The 21,704-nt window shown below is 39.9% G+C and overlaps 1 protein-coding gene across 3 annotated transcripts in view; it reads left to right on the top strand.

Annotated features, from left to right (window-relative positions):
- Positions 1-3,718: 3,718 nt before the first annotated feature.
- LOC139764294 (uncharacterized) overlaps positions 3,719-21,704 on the top strand; it is a 99,207-nt gene continuing 81,221 nt past the window's right edge. For 2 of the 3 annotated variants that reach the window (XR_011716341.1, XM_071690781.1), the window contains exons 1-3: positions 3,728-3,833; positions 10,786-11,128; positions 13,453-14,166. Coding sequence is in view for 1 of the 3 variants with exons in the window: in XM_071690781.1 (XP_071546882.1) it covers positions 11,092-11,128; positions 13,453-14,166 (751 nt within the window). In the remaining 2 variants the exon portion in view is untranslated. Of the gene's footprint in view, positions 3,834-10,785; positions 11,129-13,452; positions 14,167-21,704 lie in introns of all 3 variants that reach the window. The other variant, XR_011716342.1, reaches the window with a different exon arrangement.

Genomic DNA, 21,704 nt, shown 5'->3' with positions numbered 1-21,704 from the left:
AGGGTCCAAAGACAAACACAGATACAGACACGGGGTTCAAAGACAGACACAGATACAGACACAGGGTCCATAGACAGACAGACACAAATATCTGTTTTCTTTCACTTGAAAAGATAGATGTCACATCATACCAGTGGACCACGACCAACATTCCCTCTTCTCGTCCAATCACCAGTCTGTTGATCGAATTACCAGTCATCAGTCGTCAGTCTTTTTCTCTGATGCAGTCGCCAGTCCAAAGTCCACTGCCTCTTGCACCAGTCTACTCCATCCTGCACCAGTTCCTTACTTGAACTGGTCACCAGTTTACTGATCCAGTCACTTTATCTCTTGGCTATAAATGACTATATCCACTCAGAAAACTGACTTCATTCACACCAATGACTGATTTCATTTACACCAATGACTAACTGCATTCACTCCAATGAATGACTTCATTTACACCAATGACTGACTGCATTCACTCCAATGACTGACTTCATTTGCACCAATGAATGACTTCATTTACACCAATGACTGACTTCATTTACGCCCATGACTGACTTCATTTACACCAATGACTGACTTCATTTACACCAATGAATGACTTCATTTACACCAATGACTGCCTTCATTTACACCAATGACTGACTTCATTTACTCCAATGAGTGACTTCATTTACACCTATGAATGACCATTTACACCCATGACTGACTTCATTTACACCAATGACTGACTTCATTTATACCCATGACTGACTTCATTAACACCCATGACTGACTTCATTTACACCAATGACTGACTTCATTTACACCAATGACTGACTTCATTTACATCCATGACTGACTTCATTTACACCCATGACTGACTTCATTTATACCCATGACTGACTTCATTTACACCCATGACTGACCTCATTTACACCCATGACTGACTTCATTTACTCCAATGACTGACTTCATTTACACCAATGACTGACTTCATTTATACCTATGAATGACTTCATTTACACCCATGACTGACTTCATTTACATCAATGACTGCCTTCATTTACTCCAATGACTGACTTCATCTACACCCATCCTTTGATGTAAATGTAAATTTGACTCCAGGCCAATTCAATCACCAGTTTTTACAAGATGTTTTTACTCTTATGAACGCGTAATTTCTCTCTCAAAAATATTTTTTTAGAAAATTAACAAAAAAAATTATACAAATGACCTTTCCAACGTCAGAAATTTTTTCAATTACGATTTTTAAAAAGAATTTTATGAGGTCAGGGGGTCAAAGAACACATGCTCTATAGATCAAAGAACACATGCTCTATAGATCAAAGAACACATGCTCTATAGATCAAAGAACACATGCTCTATAGATCAAAGAACACATGCTCTATAGATCAAAGAACACATGCTCCATAGATCAAAGAATACATGCTCTATAGAACAAAGAACACATGCTCTATAGATCAAAGAACACATGCTCTATAGATCAAAGAACACATGTTCTATAGGTCAAAGAACACATGCTCCATAGATCAAAGAATACATGCTCTATAGAACAAAGAACACGTGCTCTATAGATCAAAGAACACATGCTCTATAGAACAAAGAACACATGCTCTATAGAACATAGGCTCTATAGAACAGGTCTCCCAGTCTTGTTCTTCGATGATATGTTCATAATAACAATAGCTCCATTTCCTGTACAGTGGAGACATGTAACCTCCCCAATGGTGCAACGCTTTCACTCCGTTTCCCACTGTCGAAGGCGTAGCGTCATCCGGGGTGATCGTTTTTAAGACGATCCTTATTTCTGTGACAGGTTGTGGGGGTTCGAACCAACGTCCCTGTATCAAGGATGGATGTAAATGAATTGGAATGAATAAAAGAAATGATGAAAACGATTGAGAGATGAAATACGTTTGTGAATAACATGAATAATTTTGAAGAATTTGAGATTAAGAGCCAAATAGTGCATGAGTATGACCAAATGAATGAAAGAAAAGCATTCACTTCTTTCATACTTCCCATTTTTTTTAAATTTTCAATCTCTAATTTGCTTTGAACTTTATTAAGAGCCAAATAGTGCATGAGTATGACCAAATGAATGAAAGAAAGGCATTCATTTCTTTCATACTTCCCACTTTTTTTTAGATTTTCAATCTCTAATTTACTTTGAATTTTATTCTCTAAGTCTGCCTAGGGGAAGTGAATAAGGGATACCTCATCTAATGGATGGAATGGAGGTGGGGTGGGTTTATAATGACCTCCCAGGACCATCTACCCACCTTCCCCTGCTCCTGTAAGGAGAGTCGGCAGTACTTTGTGTGGTCTATTTCAGTAATGACTTTTGCAAGTTAGGGCGACTTTCCAGGGCAATTAAGCCTGTTTTCCAGCCTTTTGATGGGTAATGTGTGTGTGTGTGTGTGTGTGTGTGTGTGTGTGTGTGTGTGTGTGTGTGTACTTTTCAGTACATGCACACACTGGCTGGCTGTACAGTGTAACTGTACAATATAAGTGGCTGTACAGTGTAACTGTACAATATAACTGGCTGTAAAATGAACAGTTTCACTCCATGCCACTTATAATTGATCTGTTCAGTGAAGAATCCCCTGCCAGTTGTACGCTGATTGGTGAAGGAGTGACGTCTCAGTGCTTATGTCAAGGGAAATTTGCTTGTACAGACAATTACATTTCACCATCGAGTGGCAAAATTTGTTGATCAGATGAATATTGGATTACATAAAATGCAAATGTAACTCCTCTCTCTCTCTCTCTCTCTCTCTCTCTCTCTCTCTCTCTCTCTCTCTCTCTCTCTCTCTCTCTCTCTCTCTCTCTCTCTCTCTCTCTCTCTCTCTCTCTCTATCTATCTCTCTCTCTCTCTCTCTCTCTCTCTCTCTCTCTCTCTCTCTCTCTCTCTCTCTCTCTCTCTCTCTCTCTCTCTCTCTGGCGAGGCTGTATGACTGGGAGTATAGTACTTTTCGTTCTCAAGGAGTCTTCATTACCCTCCTCCTGGAAATACACTGCGAAGAGCCTTTAAACTGGAGAGTCCCCGGTCTATTTCATAGAAAATGGTTCCTAAGATCTTTCATAGAAAATAAAAGTGGGGTAACTATAAAAGAAAATATCATTCATTAATTATGATCACTTATTGTGTATTATATAGGTCAAAGCTGAGGTTTGGGGGCGCAGCCTCCGCTTTTCTCTCCCTTCATTCTCTTCGCCTTCTTCTGATACAATGATTTGAGATAATTGATACTAGGCAGTTAATTTCGTTGGCCATATTGGTATTTCCGAAAGCGAAAATTCAAGTTTCTCTCCTTTGGCCAGAGAAAATTGATTTAAGAACGCTAGTTATTTAGTCCTTCGGGTCATTAAGTTGTAGTTATCGTCTCTATAATAATACCAATCGAAAAGTTTTTAATACCTTCATCAGGTGTTGAAGGTAATTTTAGGACAACATACAAAATCACTAAGTTTAAACACCTTGATAAATCAGCCCCCTTGATATCCGGATTCCACTGGAGGATTTGATATATCTTTTAAGATTAAGTAGGAAAAATATTTTTAATAAACAGCTTAAACTTGAATATGATTTTTTTAATCTAAAAATTTTATAAATAAATTTAACCAAATTAAGCATAATAATGCGCTAGATAATAAATACAGTAAACAAACGTAGTCATTAATTATCTTAAAAGAACGTTTACAAGAACGCCTCGTTAACCGTAGAACTCTTGTTTGTAAACAAACATTAGCCGTCTTGATCACATGGTAAAGGAAGTAAACATTACTTTCTTCTTCTGATTTGTGAGAATTTAGTGCCGAAAATTGCATTGAAAGTGTATTAGGTAATTCTTTACATGATAGAGTTGTAGTTTAAGGACAGCATGAATCTGATTTATGTGGAGAGAAGGAAAATGTACGCAGTGTAGAGGCACCACAGGAATCATTTGTGGATTGGTAAAAAAAAATAACTGGTATCAGTGAACTCCTCTCTTATTAGAAATGATATAGACTGGAGGAACGTGACTCTGAGTATCATATCATATATGCAAATGATGAGATTGGTGATTAGGTATGATAATCACAGAAAACGTCGAGCAAAAGTATTTTGGTAATATATGAAATCTGAAGGGAGCCATGATGATCTCACCTCGCCCTCGGGCCGAAATTTACTTTGAAGCTGTACATTTTCTTTATATAATCGATGACGTTGTTGTCATCTTCCTTCCAGCTCTGTTAGCTTACGGTGAGAGTAAGTAGACACACAGTAAATCAAGCTAAGTCTGTGAACAAACCTTCCAGTAAGTGTGCTTTTCAAACGTCATCGCCAATAAGGTTATTTTTAATAATTAGGTTACGTTTGGTGAGGTTTTCATGATGAGATTGAGGTTTTCATAGGCTTCAGTTACTACGAAAGCGTATCCCTATTACCCCCACATTTTCCCTGATAGTATCGTCATAGGCCTCTCCACTATCACCTTTAGTATCATTGGATAAAGATTATGAAAGGCTCTATGGCTGATATGCCCTTGTATGTAAGGATGAATTGTAGTGATGTGGTATGCCTGGGGCATGTACTGTGAACAGACTGAACCAGCGCGCATGAAGCAGCCAGGAGGGAAACCACAGAAAAGTCATTGAGGTCTGGTTGTGGATAAGGGGCTGTCATTACACATGACAGCTAGTGAATGGATGTAAGCGAATGAGGCCTCTTCTTCATCTGTTCCCCGTGCTACCTCACAAATGCAGGAAATAGCAAGCAAGTTTGAAAGTAAGGCATATATATTGTGTATGTACGAGTAAGCAGACTCCTCCTGCCTGTGGTTACACTGTAAATGAAAAGCTATCTATGATGAGACTGTATCAGTGCCTGTTGATGGAAATTAGTTCAGTGTTGTTGAATTTCCAGGTACATCACCGATTTTCCAGCACTCTTGGTTCCAGAGCCTTGCAGGATTAACCATTTTCCTGGACCAACCGTAGTCACATAATAATAATTCATCAACACACCACTAACCCACCAATTATACATCTCCCATGTGTCTAAAGTATACCATGGGCTGCTAGAAATTTAGATTAAAAAAGTATTAAATGTTTGAGCACCCTAAGATGATAAGTCTGCCCTTTGTGTGAATCCTGTGGGGTCTTCTTTGTCTTCTGTTGTTAGTGTTTTCGTAGGTGTGCATTGCCAGAATAATGCAGTTTCATCTGCATTATACACCTGCTCAGGACTGAGGTGCTCGTCAGCTACGAGTTTCACAAATTCTTCCACATACTCAGCAGCTCTTTCGTAGTTTGCAGACCGCTTTTCTCCGCACACTTTATTCATGGAAATTCCATGACGCTTCTTGAATCTTTGAAGCCATCCTTCACTATAGTCACACTCATGTTGTAATGTAAGTTCTTTATGGAACTACTTATCCTGGTTTATTATCATGCTACTTGACAAGTCCACTTCATCACTCCGATGCTGTTGAAACCATTCCATCATCACTCGATCGTGCTCAGCACTTTTACCATCTTTCATAGTTTTTCTAATCGTCATTTGCTTCTTGGAATTGCTGTCTGCATAGAATTTCAGTATTTTCTCCCTTTGCTTCATTATATCATAAACAGTTGATGAAACAATACTGTAGATGTCACACAGCTTATGCACCAAAACACCATGGTCCATTTTTTCAAGTTCTACTTTATCTTGGATCAAATATGGACTGGTGTCTATGTTTGACACCATGACTGACTCTTTCATATGTCTTAGAAGCCATAGCTAGGGTTAGATTTAAGCAAAATAAACTAAGAATCTCACAGAATTGCGGTATCACCACCAACAAGTGCAGTGTAAAGAATGTAATAAGTGCACCCTACACACTACGCCATCTGTGGCCGCTTAGTAAACTAGTCTGGTGGCCGCGGTAATTTCAAGTTCCCCCACATAAATTTGTCCTGACTAAAGGAGGTCCCGAACCATCAGTTGCCGGAAATTTGATGGTGTGCCTGTACTCCAAAGGAATCCATCCTTCACTATTACTGAAAGCAATGCTTCCTTTGAGCTGCAGGAGCTGTGAGAAAAGGGATCTTGGGAAAGTTGTTGATGAAGAATGTACATACAAAACGTACACAAGTACTATAGTACTATGCATTCATACATTATATAGTACTTTCTTCCTGACTTATGAATCTCCTGTGCTACTTAAGAGGCTGATCATCTCCAGTGATTGAAACTGTTGGTCATAAAGTGTAGTGATATTGTATGCTCATCTGTGTGAGGAAAAGGCAAGGCAATTGAGGAGTAAAAGTGTTTGGTGTTACTGTGTTATTCGCATCATGGGCATGAAGAGTCTCAAAATATGTTGACTTTTTCATGTAGACATGAGAGCATAACATGTATGTTTAGGGAGTGTGCCTTCAGATGGGTGTATGTCGTGTGGGAGGTGATTGTTTATTGCCTTTTGGATCATTCCAGTGTGTGTATTCTTGGAGATATGGGGATCTCTTGAGTTGAGGTTGCTGACATGTAAGGCAGAGGTAAGAATTTTTTTCTGCGTAGAGGTTGATGGTTAGTTATGAAATGGCGTGGAGGAAGATGTAGTTATATTTACACATACTGTATATATTATCATTACTATTTTTATCATTCTTATTATTACCCCAGGACCCCTCCACCTGGGGCTCCTGCACTTCAAATGCAATGCCACAATCGGAAGCAGAGAAATAATGGACTTTTTTTTGTGCATGTGTGTGTGTAATTACTTATTGGTAAATACGTATTTGATGTTGTATGAGGAAAGATTTCTACCCTTTTGGGCCCCATCTTTTGATATGTGTATGTGAATGGGCATTGATTTTTTTATTATTGTTATTATTCTGTATTCCTAATCACCAGTCCTTTTTCAGCACATAAAATCTACAAGGTCTTCACCATTTCCATTTACAACAATGAACACCCCATGTACACTAATTATTCCCTCAACTACCACATTACTCACCTTTGCATTCAAATCACCCATCACTATAACCTGGTCTCATGCATCAAAACTACGAACACACTCACTCAGCTGCTCCCAAAACCCTTGCCTCTCATGATCTTTCTTCTCATGCCCAGGTGCATATGCACCAATAATCATCCATCTCTCTCCATCCACTTTCAGTTTTACCCATATTAATCTAGAGTTTACTTTCTTACACTCTATCACATACTCCCACCACTCCTGTTTCAGGAATAGTGCTACTCCTTGCCTTGCTCTTGTCCTCTCACTAGCCCCTGACTTTACTCCCAAGACATTCCCAAACCACTCTTCCCCTTTACCCTTGAGCTTCATTTCACTCAGAGCCAAAACATCCAGGTTCCTATCCTCAAACATACTGCCTATTTTGTATTCCCAATCACCAGTCCTTTCTCAGCACATAAATCTACAAGCTCTTCACCATTTCCATTTACAACATTGAACACCCCACAGACACCAATTATTCCCTCAACTGCCACATTACTCACTTTTGCATTCAAATCACCCCTCACTATAACCCGGTCTCGTGCATCGAAACTACTAACACACATACTCAGCTGCTTCCAAAACACTTGCCTCTCATGATCTTTCTTCTCATGCCCAGGTGCATATGCACCAATAATCACCCATCTCTCTCTCCATCCACTTTCATCTTGGTTACATCCACACACATTTAGACACCCCAATCTGAGCCTTCGAGGAGGATGAGCACTCCCCGCATGACTCCTTCTTCTGTTTCCCCATTTAGAAAGTTGAAATACAAGGAGGGCAGGGTTTCTAGCCCCCCGCTCCTGTCGCCTTCTACGACACGTGAGGAATGCGTGGGAAGTATTCTTTCTCCCCTATCCCCAGGGATAGGCTTAAAAAGAGAGATATACATAAGTATACGTATGTAAGTAGGAGAGATGGCCAAAGAGCATTAGTGATTACGTGTTAATTGATAGGCACGCAAAAGTGAGACTTTTGGATGTTACTGTGCTGAGAAGTGCAACTGGAGGGATGTCTGATCATTATCTTATGGAGGCAAAGGTGAAGACTTGTAGAGGTTTTCAGAAAAGAAGAGAGAATGTTGGGGTGAAGAGAGTGGTGAGAGTAAGTGAGCTTGGGAAGGAGACTTGTGTGAGGAAGTACCGGGAGAGACTGAGTACAGAATAGAAAAAGGTGAGAACAAAGGACGTAAGGGGAGTTGGGGAGGAATGGGATGTATTTAGGGAAGGTGGCCTGTGCAAAAGATGCTTGTGACATGAGAAGTGTTGGAGGTGGGCATATTAGAAAGTGTAGTGAATGGTGGGATGGAGAAGTAAGATTATTAGTGAAAGAGAAGAGAGAGGCATTTGGACGGTTTTTGCAGGGAAATAATGCAATTGAGTGGGAGATGTATAAAAGAAAGAGGCAGGAGGTCAAGAGAAAGGTGCTAAAGGCAAAAAAGAGGGCAAATGAGAGTTGGGGTAAGAGAGTATCACTAAATTTTAGGGAAAATAAAAAAATGTTTTGGAAGGAGGTAAGTAAAGTGCGTAAGACAAGGGAACAAATGGGAACATCAGTGAGGGGGGCTAATGGGGAGGTGATAACAAGTAGTGGTGATGTGAGAAAGAGATGGAGTGAGTATTTTGAAGGTTTGTTGAATGTGTTTGATGATAGAGTGGCAGATATAGGGTGTTTTGGTCGAGGTGGTGTGCAAAGTGAGAGGGTTAGGGAGAATGATTTGGTAAACAGCGAAGAGGTAGTAAAAGCTTTGCGGAAGATGAAAGCCGGCAAGGCAGCGGGTTTGGATGGTATTGCAGTGGAATTTATTAAAAAGGGGGGTGACTGTATTGGTGACTGGTTGGTAAGGTTATTTAATGTATGTATGACTCATGGTGAGGTGCCTGAGGACTGGTGGAATGCTTGCATAGTGCCATTGTACAAAGGCAAAGGGGATAAGAGTGAGTGCTCAAATTACAGAGCTATAAGTTTGTTTCCTTGCGCTACCTCGCAAACGCGGGAGACAGCGACAAAGTATAAAAAAAAAAAAAAAAGTTTGTTTAGTATTCCTGGGAAATTATATGGGAGGGTATTGATTGAGAGGGTTAAGGCATGTACAGAGCATCAGATTGGGGAAGAGCAGTGTGGTTTCAGAAGTGGTAGAGAATGTGTGGATCAGGTGTTTGCTTTGAAAAATGTATGTGAGAAATACTTAGAAAAGCAAATGGATTTGTATGTAGCATTTATGGATCTGGAGAAGGCATATGATAGAGTTGATAGAGATGCTCTGTGGAAGGTATTAAGAATATATGGTGTGGGAGGTAAGTTGTTAGAAGCAGTGAAAAGTTTTTATCAAGGATGTAAGGCATGTGTACGTGTAGGAAGAGAGGAAAGTGATTGGTTCTCAGTGAATGTAGGTTTGCGGCAGGGGTGTGTGATGTCTCCATGGTTGTTTGATTTGTTTATGGATGGGATTCTTAGGGAGGTGAATGCAAGAGTTTTGGAAAGAGGGGCAAGTATGCAGTCTGTTGTGGATGAGAGAGCTTGGGAAGTGAGTTAGTTGTTGTTCGCTGATGATACAGCGCTGGTGGTTGATTCATCTGAGAAACTGCAGAAGCTGGTGACTGAGTTTGGTAGTGTGTAAAAGAAGGAAGCTGAGAGTGAATGTGAATAAGATTAAGGCTATTAGGTATAGTAGGGTTGAGGGACAAGTCAATTGGGAGGTACGTTTGAATGGAGAAAAACTGGAGGAAGTGAAGTGCTTTAGATATCTGGGAGTGGATTTGGCAACGGATGGAACCCATGGAAGCGGAAGTGAATCATTGGGTGGGGGAGAGGGCAAAAGTTCTGGGAGCATTGAAAAATGTGTGGAAGTCGAGAACGTTATCTTGGAAAGCAAAAATGGGTATGGTTGAAGGAATAGTGGTTCCAACAATGTTATATGGTTGCAAAGTGTGGACTATAGATAGAGTTGTGCAGAGGAGGGTAGATGTGCTGGCAATGAGATGTTTGAGGACAATATGTGGTGTAAGGTGGTTTGATCAAGTAAGTAATGAAAGGGTAAGAGAGATGTGTGGTAATAAAAAGAATGTGGTTGAGAGAGCAGAAGAGAGTGTTTTGAAATGGTTTGGTCACATGGAGAAAAAGAGTGAGGAAAGATTGACTAAGAGGATATATGTGTCAGAGGTGGAGGTAACAAGGAGAAGTGGGAGACCAAATTGAACGTGGAAAGATGGAGTGAAAAAGATTTTGAGTGATAGGGGCCTTAACATGCAGGAGGGTGAAAGGCATGCAAGGAATAGAGTGAATTGGAACGATGTGGTATACTGGGGTTGATGTGTTGTCAATGGATTGAACCAGGGCATGTGAAGCGTCTGGAAAGTTTTGTGGGGCCTGGATGTGGAAAGGGAGCTGTGGTTTCGGTGCATTATAAATGACAGCTAGAGACTGAGTGTGAACCAATGTGGCCTTTGTTATCTTTTCCTAGCACTACCTCATGCACATGCGGGGGTAGGGGGTTTTCATTTCATGTGTGGTGGGGTGGTGACGGGAATGAGTAAGGGCAGACATATGAATTATGTACATATGTATATATGTATATGTGTGAGTATGTATATATATGTATATGTTGAGATATATAGGTATGTATATGTGCTGTGTGTGAATGTGTATGTATATGCATGTGTATGTGGGTGGGTTGGGCCATTCTTTCGTCTGTTTCCTTGCGCTACCTCACTAACGAGGGAGACATCGACAAAGTATAATAAATTCAAAATGATATTATTCTGTATAGATGAAAATATATCATATTTTCTTTCTATGCTTTCAGGGAATTCTAGGATGATTGGCACCCAAAAGTAACTTCCTGCATATGTGGACTATAGATATCAAGCGAACTATGAATTATCCTGCTTAGGCAACCCCTTGAATTGTGAGCAAATGAGGATATGAAACCCTCCTAAATGTTTGGAATTGGTAATTTATTGTAAAAGAAACACACTTTTGTTAGAAAACATTCAAAACTTGTGGAACAAAGCCTGTGGAATGAAAAGTAAAACAAGAGAGTAGACACCTTCATAACTTACTGGAATCCTGTTTGATACTTAATCACAAGCAAAGCACTCCAGGTTTTGAAATGGATAACAGTTTAAGCAACAAGCTAAGCTTGTACTGTGAGTACACTATCTGATTTTGTGTTGATATATTCTTCAACAAGTGGCACTTTGTAAATTTCATGTAAATTATGATATTAATAACATTCTTTGGTGGAAGTTACAATATTGTAGTACTAATGAATGAAACATTATCTTAGACTAGGGATATGATTATTCAATTTATGCATGGTATTATATTTATACTATTTTTCTAACCACTTCGTTAGAATTTTACCTTATATGTACTGTATATTTTTCCATTTCAGTACTGTTTTCCAGGTTCTCTGTCTTCTATCATTTTCCCATATTTTTCTTTCCTTCAGTATTCTTGCTTTTTCTCCTCATTCTTTTCATACACATAGATTTTGAGTGCAAGCATGTAGTATTTGCTTTCTGAGAGGCAAGCAAATGCACATATACTTTATGACAGTTTCAGAGACTCATCTAACCCCTTTTATTGTCTTGAACTTGACTCAATTGTTGTTTCGTGGACTTGTTTGTCTATTCAAACCTTAAACAGCTATTATTGGTTGATTTTTACTTCATCAGCTTACAAGGGAACCTAAACAGACTCCACAGTTGGTCTGAGATATGACAGATGAAATTCTTCCTAAGCAAATGTAAAGTAATAAGGATGATACAAAGGGAAAGACGGCTTCATTATGATTATTGCCTGGAAGGAAATAAGCTTCAGGATTCTGTGTGTGATGACTTGAAAGTCGACATTGTCACTAATCTGTAGTCAGATTCCCAAATTAAGAGAATAATTCAGGCGGGAAACTGTCTGTTATCAAATGTCAGGATACTTTTAAGTATTTGGATAAGGAAATAGTCAGCAAGTTATTCATATCCTACCTAAGGCCAAAATTAGAGAACTTCTGGAGAAGGGCAACTAAAATGGTACTAATACTAAGCTTCAGGGAAAGGCTGGAAGCTTTTGATTTACTCAGTTTGTAAGAAAGAGCGAGGGGTGACATGATCACAACCTTTAGATTTTTAAAAGGTATTGACACACTGGACAGAGTACAGTTCATCAAGAGATGTAGGAATCCTGCAACCAGAGGACATAACAGAATCAAATAATGGTAAGAATGTGAAGAAATACTTTTATAGTACATGGATGGAACAGAATAACTGAGGACATGGTTAATGCAGACAGTATACATAAATTTAAGAGGTTGTATGAGGAGTAGAGAAAATTCGAGAGATGAATAGGCCCCACAAGTGTAAAACTCCCTCCCTGTACAGCACAATTAGGTAACTACATAGTGCTTAAAAATTCTCTAATCCTTTCATCTCGTATTCTTTAATACAGCTCCAGCATTCATGTTATGTCCTAGTTTTCCACCTCTTCCAATCATTTCATGGTAGAGATGCTTCTTCTTCAGCGGACCATCATTATTTACTATTAGCCTTAGATCTGCTAAGCATGAGCACCAAGTCATAGAGTGCTAAGTTAGAAAATCTCTCCTCTTAGAATGATCATGGCTCATTCTCAGCATTCAGAAAATTTGCCCAGGAACAACTCTGTTCAGTTTCAGCAGTAAACCAGAGTTGGACAAAAGCCCATAAAGAGTTTTATATTCCTGACTTGTAAATGGTAATTTATATGTTGTATCAAGGATGCAATCTTCTAGTGCAAGGAGTGGCATTTCCCTCTTGTTATGTACAGTCACACTTCCATCAGTTGAAGGATATGCCATATATTCTCTGTTTGAAGTAGGAAACTGATTTTTGTCTTGAGAAATTAATATCTGCACTTTGATAGACAAGAAAAGACAACAGAAAAGATACATTTGTGCTGAAGGATCAGCATCTTCTATGGCCAATACTTTTGTGGTATTTAGCATTCATTATTAGGGCTGTTAGGTTTTCCATATCCATGTGCATTGGCTTTCATTAAATAGTACTGCAAGCAGTTTTTCAGAAAATTTCCTCTGGTAAATGCAAAAATATCATCTTATTTCCTTTTCATAAGTTTTCATCTAATGCCCTTCATCTCATGATCAGTACTTTCGAAACACAGCCTATTCCATAGGTCTGTTCCATTGTATTGTTGTATATCATGACAACGTTTTTGAGCCCTTAAGCAACATACCTTCTTACTCGGTCTTTTCTTTATTCCGGTGCACCTCCATACCCATTTCCACACAGCAAGTTCATGATTTCAGTCATTCTTTCTACATATTCTTTCCTTATACTTTCCTGTTTCTGTCATGATTATTCATGAAAATTATTTTATACAGATGTTAAGCATGATCTAATTATCTTCATTTTTACAGGGTGAAACAAGTGTAACAAATATATTTTCTAATTAACCTGTAATGTTTGTCTGTTTACAGTTGATCATCTCCTAGGGGACACTACAGCCACTGCTGAAACCACAGTTTTAAAAACTAAGGAAATTAAAAGAAAAAAAGTCGCTGAAAGCAAAACTATTTGTAATGACAGAATGGAAACGGAGTCAGATGATTTATCACATCCAAAAAGGAAAAAAAAAAGAGGGAGAGATGTAGTGCATGATACAGATGAAATAAAAACAATGAAAAGTAATACTACATTAGATTCAGATGGAAAGCCTGATGCTGTGACTGTAAAACAGTCATCAAGGAGTAGGAAGAACAAAGAAAATAGAAATGAAACTAAAAAGAAAAGTAAGAAAATTGATGATGCTCATACAGCATGTAGGAAAAAAACAGCACCTGCAGAAAATATTACAGAAGATGGCTTTAAAATTGTATCTACAATACCTGAGGATGACTCTGATGTATCTGACGCATTTGAATGTGATGCTGACGAGTTTGACGAACAGCCAACCATGAATCAGAGTCAGGAATACCAGAAAAAACAAGCCAGTAATACCACAAAGGAACCAAGAAAAACAGAAGATGGATTCAAATTAGTTAATGAAATTCCACCTGATGACAGTGATTTTAGTGATGCGTTTTATGAAGATGATTATGTAGATACAGAACAAGACTTTTTAACTGATGCACCACAAGGACAAGTTCAGAAGACTATTAAAAAACCAATTCTTCAGATGATTGATGACTTCGGTAAGGTTATACAGCATATTCTCTCTCTCTCTCTCTCTCTCTCTCTCTCTCTCTCTCTCTCTCTCTCTCTCTCTCTTACAATGAACAGAGGCTTGGCGATTGTGTAATGCAGGTGGCAGCTGAGAATAAGAGTATATATCAAGCAAGAAATGCAGTTAAGTCATTACACTAGGCCTGCCATTTTCATTAAACCTCATTTTGAGTACTTGCAGGCAGTTACTTTTTCTCATTAAAGAGACAGGATGGCTAGGTTGTCCTGGGGAAGTAACCATATATATTTCTAGGGATAGGGGAGAAAGAATACTTCCCACACATTCCCCGCATGTCATAGAAGGTGACTAAAGGGGACGGGAGCAAAGGTCTAGAAACTCTCCCCTCCTTTTATTTTAACTTTCTAAAAGGGGAAACAGAAGTCATGCAGGGAGTGCTCATCCTCCTTGAAGGCTCAGATTGGGATGTCTAAATATATGGATGAACCAACATGAGAAAAAAGGAGAGATAGGTAGTCTGTTTGGGAAAAGGAACCTGGATGTTTTGGCTCTGAGTGAAATGAAGCTCAAGGGTAAAAGGGAAAAATGGTTTGGGAATGTCCTGGGAGTAAAGTATGGTTAGTGAGAGAACAACAGCAAAGGAAGTAGTAGCACTACTCCTGGAGCAGGAGTTGTGAGAGTATGTGATAGAGTGCAAGAAAGTAAACTCTAGATTGATATGGATAAAACTGAAAGTGTATGGAGAGAGATGGGTGATTATTGGTGCCTATGCACCTGGTCATGAGAAGAAAGATCATGAGAGGCAAGTGTTTTGGAAGCAGCTGATTGAGTGTGTTAGCAGCTCTGATGCACAAGACCGGGTTATAGTGATGAGTGATTTGAATGCAAAGGTGAGTAATGTGGCAGTTGAGGGTATAATTGGTGTACATGGGGTGTTCACTGTTGTAAATGGAAATGGTGAAGACCTTGTAGATTTGTGTGCTGAAAAATGACTGATGATTGGGAATAGCTGGTTTAAAAGGAGAGGTATACATAAGTATACGTATGTAAGTAGGAGAGCTGACCAGAGAGTGTTATTGGATTATGAGTTAATCAATAAGTGTGTGAAAGAGAAACTTTTGGATGTTAATTTGCTGAGAGGGGCAACTAAAGGGATGTCTGATCATTATCTTGTGGAGGCGAAGGTGAAGATTTGTAGAGGTTTTCAGAAAAGAAGAGAGAATGTTGGAGTGAAGAGAGTGGTGAGAGTAAGTGAGCTTGGAAAGGAGACTTGTGTGAGGAAGCACCAGGAGTGCAGAATGGAAAAAGGTGAGAGCAAATGACGTAAGGGGAGCGGGGGAGGAATGGGATGTATTTAGGGAAGCAGTGATGGCTTGTGTAAAAGATGCTTGTAGCATGAGAAAGGTGGGAGGTGGGCAGATAAGAAAGGGTAGTGAATGGTGGGATGAAGAAGTAAGGTTGTTAGTGAAAAAGAGAGGCATTTGGACAATTTTTGCAGGGTAATAGTGCAAATGACTGGGAGATATATAAAAGAAAGAGGCAGGAGGTCAAGAGAAAGGTGCAAGAGGTGAAAAAGAAGGCAAATGAGAGTTGGGGTGAGAGAGAGTATCATTAAATTTTAGGGAGAATAAAAAGATGTTTTGGAAGGAGGTAAATAAAGTGCGTAAGACAAGAGAACAAATGGGAACATCGGTGAAGGGGGCTAATGGAGAGGTAATAACAAATAGTGGTGAAGTGAGAAGGAGATGGAGTGAGTATTTTGAAGGTCTGTTGATTGTGTTTGATAATAGAGTGGCAAATATAGGGTGTTTTGTTCGAAGTAGTGTGCGAAGTGAGAGGGTCAGGGAGAATTGTTTGATAAACAGAGAAGAGGTAGTGAAAGCCTTGCGGATTGTGCGAGGTGAAAGGGTCAGGGAGAATGGTTTGATAAACAGAGAAGAGGTAGTGAAAGCCTTACGGAAGATGAAAGCAGGCAAGACTGCGGGTTTGGATGGTATTGCTCTGGAATTTATTAAAAAAGTGGGTGACTGTGTTGTTGACTGGTTGGTGAGAATATTCAACGCATGTATGGTTCATGCTAAAGTGCCTGAGGATTAGTGGAATGCATGCATAGTGCCATTCTATAAAGGCAAAGGGGATAAAGGTGAGTGTTCAAATTACAGAGGTATAAGTTTGTTCAGTATTCCTGGGAAATTATATGGGAAGGTATTGATTAAGAGGGTGAAGGCATGTACAGACATCAGATTGGGAAGATCAGTGTGGTTTCAGAAGTGGTAGAGGATGTGTGGATCAGGTGTTTGCTTTGAAGAATGTGAGAAATACTTAGAAAAACAGATGGAGTTGTATGTAGCATTTATGGATCTGGAGAGGGCATATGATGGAGTTGATAGAGATGTTCTGTGGTAGGTATTAAGAGTATATGGTGTGGGAGGTAAGCAAAAATGGGTATGTTTGAAGGAATAGTGGTTCCAACGACATTGTATGGTTGCGATGCATGGGCTATGGATAGAGTTGTGCGCAGGAGAATGGATGTGCTGGAAATGAGATGTTTGAGGACAATATGTGGTGTGAGATGGTTTGATTGAGTAATGTAAGGGTAAGAGAGAAGTGTGGTAATAAAAAGAGTGTGGTTGAGAGAGCAGAAGAGGGTGTTTTGAAATGGTTTGGTCACATGGAGAGAATGAGTGAGGAAAGATTGACAAAGAGGATATATGTGTCAGAGGTGGAGGGAACGAGGAGAAGTGGGAGACCAAATTGGAGGTGGAAAGATGGAGTGAAAAAGATTTTGAGTGATCGGGGCCTGAACATGCAGGAGGTCGAAAGGCGTGCAAGGAATAGAGTGAATTGGAATGATGTGGTATACCGGGGTCGACGTGCTGTCAATGGATTGAACCAGGGCATGTGAAGCATCTGGGGTAAACCATGGAAAGTTCTGTGGGGCCTGGATGTGGGAAGGGAGCTGTGGTTTTGGTGCATTATTACATGACAGCTAGAGACTGAGTGTGAACGAATTGGGCCTTTGTTGTCTTTTCCTAGCACTACCTCGCACACATGAGGGGGGAGGTGGTTGTTGTTCCATGTGTGGCGAGGTGGCGTTGGAAATGAAAAAATGCAGACAGTATGAATTATGTACATGTGTATATATGTATATATCTGTGTGTGTATATGTATGTATACATTGAGATCTATAGGTATGTATATTTGTGTGTGTGGACGTGTATGTATATGCATGTGTATGTGGGTGGGTTGGGCCATTCTTTCGTCTGTTTCCTTGCGCTACCTCGCTAACGCGGGAGACAGCAGCAAAGCAAAATAAATGAATAAATGAAATATATTTGGATACACCTCATGCAAAGAGCACTTGCATATTTGCTCCATATCTTAAATAGCTTATTCTCTGCAGCAAAACTTGTTTTGCACTTACGGTAAATTAGTAAAAATAATTATACAAGTAATTTGATATAATCTTATTTCATAAATTCTTTTAACATATCTCAAACTAGATTCTACATCGCATTTAACTTGCTTTTAGGCATAAATATAGTCCTCTGTTAAGAATATTGAAATTGCACCAGTTATGTCATACTTAAAACATTTGACACGAGGCCCTTATAACTAAATTAAAACTGACCCTTCAGGATGCTTCCACATTCCTGTCCGACTGGTCAAAGTCAATTGTTTCTATTTCTGAAATGTTAAAGATATTAATCATGACTTGATAGAAATAAAAAAAGTTTTACCTTGGTAAGGCAACTTAGAAGATAGTACATCATACAAGGAAGGAGGGATTCTATAAGACTCAAGTTTAGACACTTTTGGTCATACAAAAACAATTACCAAATGCATTCTTAGGCCTGGTAATACTACCTGGTTTTCATGTAAGCTATAAACACCTTCAGCAACCAAAGGACACATTATTATATTATTATACTTTGTCGCTGTCTCCCGCGTTTGCGAGGTAGCGCAAGGAAACAGACGAAAGAAATGGCCCAACCCCCCCCCATACACATGTATATACATACGTCCACACACGCAAATATACATACCTACACAGCTTTCCATGGTTTACCCCAGACGCTTCACATGCCTTGATTCAATCCACTGACAGCACGTCAACCCCGGTATACCACATCACTCCAATTCACTCTATTCCTTGCCCTCCTTTCACCCTCCTGCATGTTCAGGCCCCGATCACACAAAATCTTTTTCACTCCATCTTTCCACCTCCAATTTGGTCTCCCTCTTCTCCTCGTTCCCTCCACCTCCGACACATATATCCTCTTGGTCAATCTTTCCTCACTTATTCTCTCAATGTGCCCAAACCACTTCAAAACACCCTCTTCTGCTCTCTCAACCACGCTCTTTTTATTTCCACACATCTCTCTTACCCTTACGTTACTCACTCGATCAAACCACCTCACACCACACATTGTCCTCAAACATCTCATTTCCAGCACATCCATCCTCCTGCGCACAACTCTATCCATAGCCCACGCCTCGCAACCATACAACATTGTTGGAACCACTATTCCTTCAAACATACCCATTTTTGCTTTCCGAGATAATGTTCTCGACTTCCACACATTCTTCAAGGCCCCCAGAATTTTCGCCCCCTCCCCCACCCTATGATCCACTTCCGCTTCCATGGTTCCATCCGCTGCCAGATCCACTCGCAGATATCTAAAACACTTCACTTCCTCCAGTTTTTCTCCATTCAAACTCACCTCCCAATTGACTTGACCCTCAACCCTACTGTACCTAATAACCTTGCTCTTATTCACATTTACTCTTAACTTTCTTCTTCCACACACTTTACCAAACTCAGTCACCAGCTTCTGCAGTTTCTGACATGAATCAGCCACCAGCGCTGTATCATCAGCGAACAACAACTGACTCACTTCCCAAGCTCTCTCATCCCCAACAGACTTCATACTTGCCCCTCTTTCCAAAACTCTTGCATTTACCTCCCTAACAACCCCATCCATAAACAAATTAAACAACCATGGAGACATCACACACCCCTGCCGCAAACCTACATTCACTGAGAACCAATCACTTTCCTCTCTTCCTACACGTACACATGCCTTACATCCTCGATAAAAACTTTTCACTGCTTCTAACAACTTGCCTCCCACACCATATATTCTTAATACCTTCCACAGAGCATCTCTATCAACTCTATCATATGCCTTCTCCAGATCCATAAATGCTACATACAAATCCATTTGCTTTTCTAAGTATTTCTCACATACATTCTTCAAAGCAAACACCTGATCCACACATCCTCTACCACTTCTGAAACCACACTGCTCTTCCCCAATCTGATGCTCTGTACATGCCTTCACCCTCTCAATCAATACCCTCCCATATAATTTACCTGGAATACTCAACAAACTTATACCTCTGTAATTTGAGCACTCACTCTTATCCCGTTTGCCTTTGTACAATGGCACTATGCACGCATTCCGCCAATCCTCAGGCACCTCACCATGAGTCATACATACATTAAATAACCTTACCAACCAGTCAACAATACAGTCACCCCCTTTTTTAATAAATTCCACTGCAATACCATCCAAACCTGCTGCCTTGCCGGCTTTCATCTTCCGCAAAGCTTTCACTACCTCTTCTCTGTTTACCAAATCATTTTCCCTAACCCTCTCACTTTGCACACCACCTCGACCAAAACACCCTATATCTGCCACTCTATCATCAAACACATTCAACAAACCTTCAAAATACTCACTCCATCTCCTTCTCACATCACCACTACTTATCACCTCCCCATTTGCGCCCTTCACTGAAGTTCCCATTTGCTCCCTTGTCTTACGCACTTTATTTACCTCCTTCCAGAACATCTTTTTATTCTCCCTAAAATTTAATGATACTCTCTCACCCCAACTCTCATTTGCCCTTTTTTTCACCTCTTGCACCTTTCTCTTGACCTCCTGTCTCTTTCTTTTATACATCTCCCACTCAATTGCATTTTTTCCCTGCAAAAATCGTCCAAATGCCTCTCTCTTCTCTTTCACTAATACTCTCACTTCTTCATCCCACCACTCACTACCCTTTCTAATCAACCCACCTCCCACTCTTCTCATGCCACAAGCATCTTTTGCGCAATCCATCACTGATTCCCTAAATACATCCCATTCCTCCCCCACTCCCCTTACTTCCATTGTTCTCACCTTTTTCCATTCTGTACTCAGTCTCTCCTGGTACTTCCTCACACAGGTCTCCTTCCCAAGCTCACTTACTCTCACCACCCTCTTCACCCCAACATTCACTCTTCTTTTCTGAAAACCCATACAAATCTTCACCTTAGCCTCCACAAGATAATGATCAGACATCCCTCCAGTTGCACCTCTCAGCACATTAACATCCAAAAGTCTCTCTTTCGCACGCCTGTCAATTAACACGTAATCCAATAACGCTCTCTGGCCATCTCTCCTACTTACATAAGTATACTTATGTATATCTCGCTTTTTAAACCAGGTATTCCCAATCATCAGTCCTTTTTCAGCACATAAATCTACAAGCTCTTCACCATTTCCATTTACAACACTGAACACCCCATATATACCAATTATTCCCTCAACTGCCACATTACTCACCTTTGCATTCAAATCACCCATCACTATAACCCGGTCTCGTGCATCAAAACCACTAACACACTCATTCAGCTGCTCCCAAAACACTTGCCTCTCATGATCTTTCTTCTCATGCCCGGGTGCATATGCACCAATAATCACCCACCTCTCTCCATCAACTTTCAGTTTTACCCATATTAATCGAGAATTTACTTTCTTACATTCTATCACATACTCCCACAACTCCTGTTTCAGGAGTATTGCTACTCCTTCCCTTGCTCTTGTCCTCTCACTAACCCCTGACTTTACTCCCCAGACATTTCCAAACCACTCTTCCCCTTCACCCTTGAGCTTCGTTTCACTCAGAGCCAAAACATCCAGGTTCCTTTCCTCAAACATACTACCTATCTCTCCTTTTTTCACATCTTGGTTACATCCACACACATTTAGGCACCCCACTCTGAGCCTTCGAGGAGGATGAGCACTCCCCGCGTGACTCCTTCTTCTGTTTCCCATTTTAGAATGTTAATACAAGGAGGGGAGGATTTCTGGCCCCCCACTCCCGTCCCCTCTAGTCGCTTTCTACGACACGCGAGGAATACGTGGGAAGTATTCTTTCACCCCTATCCCCAGGGATAATATACATATATATATACATATACACACACACACACACACACACACACACACACACACACACACACACACATATACACACACACACACACACATACATATATATACATATGAAAAATGTAAGAAACAATTTAGAAAACTGAAACTTCTAGCTTGAAATGAATGAAAAAATGAATGTCACATAATGGTTCAACCTCTGGCTATGGAAAAAGGAAATATATAATTTATTTACACAAATGTCAATAGCAGTTCTCATCAATTTTACCACTGTATCAATAAGCTTCAATGTCTAAGCTACATTTTTCTCCAATTTCACTATTTT

The sequence above is a fragment of the Panulirus ornatus genome, chromosome 49 (assembly GCF_036320965.1).
Source record: "Panulirus ornatus isolate Po-2019 chromosome 49, ASM3632096v1, whole genome shotgun sequence".
Lineage (NCBI taxonomy): Eukaryota > Metazoa > Arthropoda > Malacostraca > Decapoda > Palinuridae > Panulirus > Panulirus ornatus.
Note: the sequence above shows the minus strand (reverse complement) of the source record. Positions and strands in the feature narration are given on the sequence as shown.